At 45.6% G+C, this 11,095-nt stretch overlaps 1 protein-coding gene across 1 annotated transcript in view; it reads right to left on the reverse strand.

Moving 5' to 3' along the window:
- The window catches only part of LOC133559752 (endothelial PAS domain-containing protein 1-like), a 100,455-nt gene that overhangs the window by 7,636 nt on the left and 81,724 nt on the right, over positions 1-11,095 (reverse strand). The window contains 7 exon segments of the mRNA XM_061911820.1: positions 53-127; positions 235-289; positions 7,812-7,899; positions 7,972-8,516; positions 10,237-10,256; positions 10,259-10,346; positions 10,612-10,829. Of these exon segments, the coding sequence (XP_061767804.1) occupies positions 53-127; positions 235-289; positions 7,812-7,899; positions 7,972-8,516; positions 10,237-10,256; positions 10,259-10,346; positions 10,612-10,829 (1,089 nt within the window).

Consider the following 11,095-nt stretch of genomic DNA (forward strand, 5'->3'; position numbering starts at 1 on the left):
TTGATGTCACCAAACTGGACAGGCAGAAGAACTTCCCGTTCACCTGACGTACTTCCTGGATACTGAGACTTCCTGTGCTGCTGCACACTTCCCGAACACAAAGTCCTGGTGTCTGCTTTCAGCCCGCCTGGACCACAACCAGAAGACAAGACAAGACGAATGAAGATCAACTCCAGAAAATGAAAGAAAACAAAAATGGAGATGAAGACGTTGCCGAGACAGGAGAGTTCTTACCGGACATGTTGCTCCTCATCTTCTTCCACATGACTTCTGAGGTCTTACATTCACCCTGAAAAACACACAATCACATGATTCATCATGACTAATCACATGCTATAATAATGATGGACCAAATCTAACGGCTTCCCAAGACTACCGGAAATATCCGAGACCACCATTGCGGAATAGCGGAATAATGGCGTCCGATCTGTTGGTGTGGAGGAGTGTTTGCAAACATCAAGAGTTGGAGAGTTCTTTTGGGAAGAATGACATGCTCAGCTGTCCAGAGATCACAGAACATTTCTACTGCGAGAGAGAAACCTATCTGCCAGTTCATGCAATTTCCTCCTGGGGAAAGACAGTGGAGTAACAACCAAGGCCAGGTTGCAGACCACAGTGCTCTGGTAAATCTCCCGCAGAGGAAGCTACTGACAGGAAGGAGAAGCTGAAATGGTCACCAATGGCTGACAGAGGTAAGAAGAAGCTGAAATGGGCACCAATGGCTGACAGAGGTAAGAAGAAGCTGAAATGGCCACCAATGGCTGACAGAGGTAAGAAGAAGCTGAAATGGCCACCAATGGCTGACAGAGGTAAGAAGAAGCTGAAATGGCCACCAATGGCTGACAGAGGTAAGAAGAAGCTGAAATGGCCACCAATGGCTGACAGAGGTAAGAAGAAGCTGAAATGGCCACCAATGGCTGACAGAGGTAAGAAGAAGCTGAAATGGCCACCAATGGCTGACAGAGGTAAGAAGAAGCTGAAATGGCCACCAATGGCTGACAGAGGTAAGAAGAAGCTGAAATGGCCACCAATGGCTGACAGAGGTAAGAAGAAGCTGAAATGGCCACCAATGGCTGACAGAGGTAAGAAGAAGCTGAAATGGCCACCAATGGCTGACAGAGGTAAGAAGAAGCTGAAATGGCCACCAATGGCTGACAGAGGTAAGAAGAAGCTGAAATGGCCACCAATGGCTGACAGAGGTAAGAAGAAGCTGAAATGGCCACCAATGACTGACAGGGGTAAGAAGAAGCTGAAATGGCCACCAATGGCTGACAGAGGTAAGAAGAAGCTGAAATGGCCACCAATGGCTGACAGAGGTAAGAAGAAGCTGAAATGGCCACCAATGGCTGACAGAGGTAAGAAGAAGCTGAAATGGCCACCAATGGCTGACAGAGGTAAGAAGAAGCTGAAATGGCCACCAATGGCTGACAGAGGTAAGAAGAAGCTGAAATGGCCACCAATGGCTAACAGAGGTAAGAAGAAGCTGAAATGGCCACCAATGGCTGACAGAGGTAAGAAGAAGCTGAAATGGCCACCAATGGCTGACAGAGGTAAGAAGAAGCTGAAATGGCCACCAATGGCTGACAGAGGTAAGAAGAAGCTGAAATGGCCACCAATGACTGACAGAGGTAAGAAGAAGCTGAAATGGCCACCAATGACTGACAGAGGTAAGAAGAAGCTGAAATGGCCACCAATGGCTGACAGAGGTAAGAAGAAGCTGAAATGGCCACCAATGGCTGACAGAGGTAAGAAGAAGCTGAAATGGTCACCAATGGCTGACAGAGGTAAGAAGAAGCTGAAATGGCCACCAATGGCTGACAGAGGTAAGAAGAAGCTGAAATGGCCACCAATGGCTGACAGAGGTAAGAAGAAGCTGAAATGGCCACCAATGGCTGACAGAGGTAAGAAGAAGCTGAAATGGCCACCAATGGCTGACAGAGGTAAGAAGAAGCTGAAATGGCCACCAATGGCTGACAGAGGTAAGAAGAAGCTGAAATGGCCACCAATGGCTGACAGAGGTAAGAAGAAGCTGAAATGGCCACCAATGGCTGACAGAGGTAAGAAGAAGCTGAAATGGCCACCAATGGCTGACAGAGGTAAGAAGAAGCTGAAATGGCCACCAATGGCTGCCACTGAAGCTTGGAATGAATGGAATATGTTAGCATCATGCTGGAAAATGCTCTGAAAGGTACATCAAAGAGAACGTTGGAAGTGATGGGTTACCTGATTTGCAAACCCCGTTTCCATATGAGTTGGGAAATGGTGTTCGATGTAAATATAAACAGAATACAATGATTGGCAGATCCTTTTCAAGCCATATTCAGTTGAATATGCTACAAAGACAACATATTTCATGTTCAAACTGAAAAAAATAAATTGTTTGCAAATAATCATTAACTTTAGAATTTGATGCCAGCAACACGTGACAAAGAAGTTGGGAAAGGTGGCAATAAATACTGATAAAGTTGAGGAATGCTCATCAAACACTTATTTGGAACATCCCACAGGTGTGCAGGCTAATTGGGAACAGGTGGGTGCCATGATTGGCTATAAAAACAGCTTCCCAAACAATGCTCAGTCTTTCACAAGAAAGGATGGGGCGAGGTACACCCCTTTGTCCACAACTGTGTGAGCAAATAGTCAAACAGTTTAAGAACAACCTTTCTCAAAGTGACATTGCAAGAAATTTAGGGATTTCAACATCTACGATCCATAATATCATCAAAAGGTTCAGAGAATCTAGAGAAATTACTCCACGTAAGCGGCATGGCCGGAAACCAACATTGAATGACTGTGACCTTCCATCCCTCACACGGCACTGTATCAAAAACCGACATCAATCTCTAAAGGATATCACCACATGGGCTCAGGAACACTTCAGAAAACCACTGTCACTAAATACAGTTGGTTGCTACATCTGTAAGTGCAAGTTAAAGCTCTACTATGCAAAGTGAAAGCCATTTATCAACAACATCCAGAAACGCCGCCGCCTTCTCTGGGTCCGAGATCATCTAAGATGGACTAATGCAAAGTGGAAAAGTGTTCTGTGGTCTGACGAGTCCACATTTCAAATTATATTTGGAAACAGAGGACGTGGTGTCCTCCAGAACAAAGAGGAAAATAACCATCCGGATTGTTTTAGGTGCAAAGTGTAAAAGCCAGCATGTGTGATGGTATGGGGGTGTATTAGTGCCCAAGGCATGGGTAACTTACACATGTGTGATGGTATGGGGGTGTATTAGTGCCCAAGGCATGGGTAACTTACACATGTGTGATGGTATGGGGGTGTATTAGTGCCCAAGGCATGGGTAACTTACACATCTGTGAAGGCACCAATAATGCTGAATGGTCCATACAGGTTTTGGAGCAACATATATTGTCATCCAAGCAATGTTATCATGGACGCCCCTGCTTATTTCAGCAAGACAATGCCAAGCCACGTGTTACAAGAGCGTGGCTTCATAGTAAAAGAGTGTGGGTACTTTCCTGGCCCGCCTGCAGTCCAGACCTTTTCTCCCATGGAAAATGTGTGGTGCATTATGAAGCGTAAAATAGGACAGCAGAGACCCCGGACTGTTGAAGGACTGAAGCTCTACATAAAACAAGAATGGGAAAGAATTCCACTTTCAAAGCTTCAACAATTAGTTTCCTCAGTTCCCAAACGTTTATTGAGTGTTGTTAAAAGAAAAGGTGATGAAACACAGTGGTGAACATGCCCTTTCCCAACTACTTTGGCACGTGTTGCAGCCATGAAATTCTAAGTTAATTATTATTTGCAAAAAATTGTTATGAGTTTGAACATGAAATATGTTGTCTTTGTAGCATATTCAACTGAATATGGCTTGAAAAGGATTTGCCAATCATTGTATTCTGTTTATATTTACATCTAACACAATTTCCCAACTCATATGGAAACAGGGTTTGTATGATGTTGCGATGTTGAGGTTGGGCTGTGTCGGGGTTTGGAAGAACATCCTGCAACCACAACCAAGCAGGCGTGAGAAGAAGATTTCTGATTTGAGAAGATAGTTCAAATCTTTGAAGCACAGGTGGAATAAAGCATGGCCTGATGAAGAAGCAGGGATAGAAGAGCTGAGAGGACAGGTCAGAATAAAACTAAGGAAGAATCAGAATAAAACTAAGGAAGAAGAGAGAGCGAGCCAGATCATTCATTGAAAACCCCAAAAGTTTACAAAGAAGTTGTTTGCCCAGAGTAAGAGTGGGGAATTGAACATCCCTCGGCAAGAACTTGATCACCTTAAGAATGTAGACTCTGACCATCTCTGGGAGACAGCAAAACCTGAGACCTCTGTGAGACCTTCCAAAGCTGGGGTTCAAGTTGAGGTGCCAACATAGGAACCCCATAAAGTAGCAAGACTTGTGGACACACACAAGGTCTACAAAAAATGTGAAGGCTTGAAAAGGTTGTCGTGGAGACTTAAGACAGTTGAGTGGAGGCAGGAGATTGTTCCACTTTCTCGGTGCATCGCAGATCATGTTTAGAATCTTCACACAAAGACTCTCTTCTTCCATGCAGGAGAATGGCCTGCTAAATGCCGCGGTGCAGAAAACTGGGACACCGGGCTCACCAGGTGGCCTCGGGCATACCAGTGTGATGCGGCGTACCACTCAGGAGTCTAAAAGGCTGGGACACCGGGCTCACCAGGTTGCCTCGGGCATACCAGTGTGATGCGGCGTACCACTCAGGAGTCTAAAAGGCTGGCAACTAATCTTATGTCTTGATCATGCAAATGTTTGTGCCTCAGTTCCTCAAGCTGCGATTGAATTGGCAATGAACTTCCTGTGGATACCAGAGAAAGTAAGAACTATATCAAGCAATATTACAGCCAACTCGATATGGATTTACAACTGCAAAATATACAACAAACTGGCAAAGTCTGGAGGTTGGAATACACATGAACTGCAGCAGTTCTCTACTTCTTGTTGTAAAATATTATCAGAGCGGCACAGAGACCAAGTCCAGCAGTTCTCTACTTCTTGTTGTAAAATATTATCAGAGCGGCACAGAGACCAAGTCCAGCAGTTCTCTACTTCTTGTTGTAAAATATTATCAGAGCGGCACAGAGACCAAGTCCAGGAGTTTCATTGAGAGCTTCTGAAGAGCTACCACCAGTTTGTGCCTTCATGGAGGATTTTACACTCCACCCATCCATCCATTTTCTATCGCTTGTCCCTTTTGGGGGCGCTGGCGCCTATCTCAGCTGCAGTCGGGCAGAAGGCGGGGTACACCCTGGACAAGTCGCCACCTCATCACAGGGCCAACACAGATAGACAATATTCACACACTAGGGACCATTTAGTGTTGCCAATCAACCTATCCCCAGGTGCATGTCTTTGGAGGTGGAAGGGGCCTATCCCCAGGTGCATGTCTTTGGAGGTGGGAGGGGCCTATCCCCAGGTGCATGTGTTTGGAGGTGGGAGGGGCCTATCCACAGGTGCATGTGTTTGGAGGTGGGAGGGGCCTATCCCCAGGTGCATGTATTTGGAGGTGGGAGGGGCCTATCCCCAGGTGCATGTCTTTGGAGGTGAGAGGGGCCTATCCCGGGTGCATGTCTTTGGAGGTGGGAGGGGCCTATCCCCAGGTGCATGTCTTTGGAGGTGGGAGGTGCCTATCCCCAGGTGCATGTCTTTGGAGGTGGGAGGAGCCTATCCCCAGGTGCATGTATTTGGAAGTGGGAGGGGCCTATCCCCAGGTGCATGTGTTTGGACGTGGGAGGGGCCTATCCCCAGGTGCATGTCTTTGGAGGTGGGAGGAAGCCGGAGTACCCGGAGGGAACCCACGCATTCACGGGGAGAACATGCAAACTCCACACAGAAAGATCCCGAGCCTGAGATTGAACTCAGGACTACTCAGGACCTTGGTATTGTGAGGCAGACGCACTAACCCCTCTCCACCGTGCTGCCTGATCTTAGACTCATCAGTCCAAATACAGATGCAGATGCATCATTGTTGGAGAGATTACAGCTTCTCTTGGACTGGAGTAGAATGACGTTTAAGACCAAGAAGTCAAGGAGCCTTGTGCTTAAACGTGCAAAGATGATCAATCACCACTTTATACTCTGCGAGCTTCAGGAGCAACCAGTCTTGGCCGATGGTATACTCAAGATCTCAAAGAATGGAAGCGTGTGCAAGAAACATCAAGGCAGATTCCCAAAGGCCTTGAATCTATGGATCATTGTGGCTTAGCAGGCAAACTGGAATGATAGCGTCTGCAATATCGGCCGATGCCAAGAACCCGGCGGACCCTTACACGGTATGAGGTGGCTTTGACACATGTGGAAGCAATGGAAGGTGCCATCAACAAGCATATGAAGAAATGGTACGTTTGACCAATGCACATGTACCAAGTCGACTCTACCAATTAGAACAAGGGATCAAGGGTTCAAGGTGACCAAGGTCAATCACAAGAAGTAATAAAAGAGGCTCTTAATAGTCTTACTCTGGATAACTCAATGATAAATACGTGTCAAGTAGGGAGTACACCTTTATATAGCACGTTACCCAGAAGGCTTAGCGCTGCAGACAAGAACAGGAGGAGGTCGGCAGGAACTAAAACAATTGTGTGGTTTGATCAACAAACTGTATACAGTAGTTGATATATTGTTACATGTTCCTGCTTGGTTTAATCAAGAAACAAGTTTATTTCAGGAGTTTCTCAATCACAGGCAAATTCTGTGGGCCAAAATGTGGGCTAAAGTTGTGAGAATTGGACAAAGTTCATGATTCCCCACCGAGATTTGTTGAATTTGTGTAAATTGGCGCAATAGCCACATCAGATTTTACTTTAGGGAGGGATTAATTGATTGATTGATTAATTGATACTTAATTGATTAATGAAAGGATGGGCGGACTGACTTATTGATTGACCAAGGTTTCTCATTGTCCCATTGGGTTGAGTTTTTCCTTGCCTTGATGTGAGATCTGTGGCTTGTGCAGCCCTTTGAGACACTCGTAATTTAGGGGCTATATAAATAAACTTTGATTGATTGATTGATTGGGGCTTCACGGTGGAAGAGGGGTTAGTGCGTCTGCCTCGCAATACCAAGGTCCTGAGTAGTCCTGGGTTCAATCCCGGGCTCGGGATCTTTCTGTGTGGAGTTTGCATGTCTTCCCCGCGAATGCGTGGGTTCCCTCCGGGTACTCCGGCTTCCTCCCACTTTCAAAGACATGCACCTGGGGATAGGCCCCTCCCACCTCCAAACACATGCACCTGGGGATAGGTTGATTGGCAACACTAAATAGGGACGGCGTGGCGCAGTGGGAGAGTGGCCGTGCGCAACCCGAGGGTCCCTGGTTCAATCCCCACCTAGTACCAACCTTGTCACGTCCATTGTGTCCTGAGCAAGACACTTCACCCTTGCTCCTGATGGGTGCTGGTTAGCGCCTTGCATGGCAGCTCCCTCCATCAGTGTGTGAATGTGTAAATGTGGAAGTAGTGTCAAAGCACTTTGAGTACCTTGAAGGTAGAAAAGTACAACCCATGTATCATTTATTTATTTAAATGGTCCCTAGTGTGTGAATGTGAGTTTGAATGTTGTCTGTCCATCTGTGCTGGCCCTGCGATGAGGTGGAGATTTGTCCAGAGTGTAGACCGCCTGCCGCCTGATTTTAGCTGAGCTAGGCACCAGCGCCCCCCCGCGACCCAAAAGGGAATAAGCGGTAGGAAATGAATGGATGGATGGATGGATGATTGATGAAAGAATCAATGAAGGGCTGTGTCCCAACACTTTAATCCGAGGATCCGGTGAAGTCGCCCTAGATTCCGATGGCGAGGGTCAGAGCGACTTACCGCCATTTGATCGAAGGAGCGTTTGACACTGTTGTCTAGACGAGGAGGACGCAGGTCTCTATAAGCTTGTCCAAAGTTCTCCATGGACCTGCACACACACACATTGAAAGTCTGTTTGCACGCCATCACTGCTGGACCGAGACATCCTCAGAAACATCACCTGTGGTTGTGCAGGACGCTCTGGAGGTTCTGCTGGCAAGACAGGCGCGGGTCTCCTGACAAAGAGTCCATGCGGTAACCTTTGTTGGCGTGTTGCTGGTAAGTCAGCAGAGGGTCAGGAGGCCACTGCAGGTTCTGAATGCCCCCCATGGAAGACAAAGGGGTGCTGGCAGGCACTTGGTATGGGGGGTTCTGCATGCAACCCATCATGTGGCACCTCGTCCTCGGGTCCAGCTCCCCCTGACCACAGCCTCTGTCCTCCCCCGCAGACCAGGAGGAGGTGGTGGCGGCGGCGGGATGGGTCCGGTAGCGGCCTTGCTGCAGAGGGGGCGAGGAGAGCGGCTGGAAGAGGCTGGCAATGTTGCTGAAGCTCTGCTGGGGGGTCTGCTGGGACTGAGCCAGGCTGCCGCCGCCACCACCGCTCCCCGTGGACACACCCTCTTCCAGAGCCTCAAAGTCTGAGATGATGGGATTGAGCTGGAAGTCTTCTCCGTCCATGGGGATGTAGGGAGCCAACGTCTCCAGATCAAAGTCACTCAAGTCCCTCTGAAAGGACACGACATGCTGTTACAGTAACAACCTCACGGACATCAATGATGGAGCCCGACATGTTGTTGCCCGTAGACCCGCATCATCGTCACCTGTCCCTCAGCCTGGTGCAACATTCACTATTGTTACAATTCAATTGAAGACTTGACATCTGAATAGGATTGACTCCAACCCACAGGACTTGGAAGTAGAATAACCGGAAGTGGAATTCAACTCATTGCAGCACAGAACTTCCCCATAGCCAAAGAACAGGGAGAATTTGTCACATTCAGGGAAGATCTTAGTCGAAATACTACAAATATTTCACAAGCTAGGAACACATTTTCTCAATTTAGAATTTTTTTTTTCCACTTTTCTCCAGTTAACTGAGGATCAGGAGGCCATTGCAGGTTTTGAATGCAGTTAGTATGCTAACAATTAACATGCTAACACTAAGCACACTAGTACGGTAACGCCAAGTAATAATATCAAGAACTTTTAGTGTTATAGCTTCAAAATTAGATACAATGATAACTGTTAGCATGTTAGTAAGATAGTGCTAAGTATAGATATCAAAAACTTTTAGTGTTATAGCTACACATTTGGATAAAATGATGAAAGTTAGCATGTTAGTAAGATAGTGCCAAGTAATGATAGACAACTTTTAGTGTTATAGCTACAAAATTGGATCAAATAACAGTTAGCATGCTAAATGTTAGCATGTTAGTAAGATAGTGCTAAGTAACAATATCAACAACTTTTAGTGTTGTAGCTACAAAACTGGATGAAATGATAACAGTTAGCATGTTAGTAAGATAGTGCCGAGTAACAATATCAACAACTTTTAGTTTTATGGCTAGAAATTTTGATAAAATGATAAAAGTTAACATGTTTGTAAGATAGTGCCAAGTAATGATATCGACAACTTTTAGTGTTATAGCTACAAAATTGGATCAAATACAGTTAGCATGCTAAATGTTAGCATGTTAGTAAGATAGTGCTAAGTAACAATATCAACAACTTTTAGTGTTGTAGCTACAAAACTGGATAACATGATAACAGTTAGCATGTTAAATGTTAGCATGTTAATAAGATAGTGCTCGACAACTTTTACTGTTGTAGCTACAAAATTGGAAAAAATGATAACAGTTAGCATGTTAGTACGATAACACCAAGTAACAATATCAACAACTTTTAGTGTCATAGCTAGAAATTTTGATAAAATGATAAAAGTTAACATGTTTGTAAGATAGTGCCAAGTAATGATATCGACAACTTTTAGTGTTATAGCTACAAAATTGGATCAAAACAGTTAGCATGCTAAATGTTAGCATGTTAGTAAGACAATGCTAAATAACGATATCAACAACTTTTAGTGTTCTAGCTACAAAATTGGATAAAATGATAACAGTTAGCATGCTAAATGTTAGCATGTTAGTAAGATAGTGCTAAGTAATGATATCAACAACTTTTAGTGTTGTAGCTACAAAATTGGATAAAATGATAACAGTTAGCATGCTAAATGTTAGCATGTTAGTAAGATAGTGCTAAGTAATGATATCAACAACTTTTAGTGTTGTAGCTACAAAATTGGATAAAATGATAACAGTTAGCATGCTAAATGTTAGCATGTTAGTAAGATAGTGCTAAGTAATGATATCAACAACTTTTAGTGTTGTAGCTACAAAATTGGATAAAATGATAACAGTTAGCATGTTAGTAAGAATGTAGAACACACCTCAGTAGACACAGGACTGTGCCTTTGGTGTCCAAAGCGAAGAGTTTCTCCGTTAGCTCCACCTTCAGGTCGCTGTCAGTAGTGCTGTTGTAATCTTCTGGGCTGCTGGGCTGTGGCGAGACCAGAGACCAGAGACCAGACACCAGACACCAGAGACCAGAGACCCAAGAAGAAGACAATCAAGATCAAAGGAATGACTCAGGTAAATCTGCGTCACCACCACAGATGGCGCTGTTCTACGCCCTGGATGAAATAGCGTAACCCCACATTTGGACTAAGGTCCAGGGATAACAGACTAGAAGGAGACTTGCAGTGGACTTTATAGACCAGGGAACATGTCCACTGTAGCAAAGGCACACCTCAACAAGTCCTCACCGTGGAGCAGCTGCTCAGGCTGGGAGTGGCGCTGCATGGCGGCGGATTCTGCCGCGCGGTGACCGAGGACGCCATGTTAGTCCCGCCCCCTATAGATGGAGGCGGCACCGCCTTCTGGCCCTCGCCGGCCCAGGACGGCGGTCCAGGTGGGGGCATGGCGGCAGCCGACAACTGGCGGTACGTCGCCTGCTCTGCCGACTCGTCCAGACGAGGACCGCCTGCCAGACGCCATCAAAAACATTTCATTCCACACTTTTTGTCTGCTACAAAACTTCCACAACATTTACGCTCATTTCCTGACTAAAGGCGTCCATTCGTCCTTCGCTGCGTCGCACTCCAATCTTTTCACTTTTCACTGCATCCTAAATATATTCACCTGCTTTTCCGCCTCAATTACATTCTATTCATTTATTATTCCTCAAATATTTGAAGTGCAATATTGCTTTAGTGTTCTATAATTTTACATATACTGTATATACATATA

The sequence above is a fragment of the Nerophis ophidion genome, linkage group LG09 (genome assembly GCF_033978795.1).
Source record: "Nerophis ophidion isolate RoL-2023_Sa linkage group LG09, RoL_Noph_v1.0, whole genome shotgun sequence".
In the NCBI taxonomy this organism is placed as follows: Eukaryota; Metazoa; Chordata; class Actinopteri; order Syngnathiformes; family Syngnathidae; genus Nerophis; species Nerophis ophidion.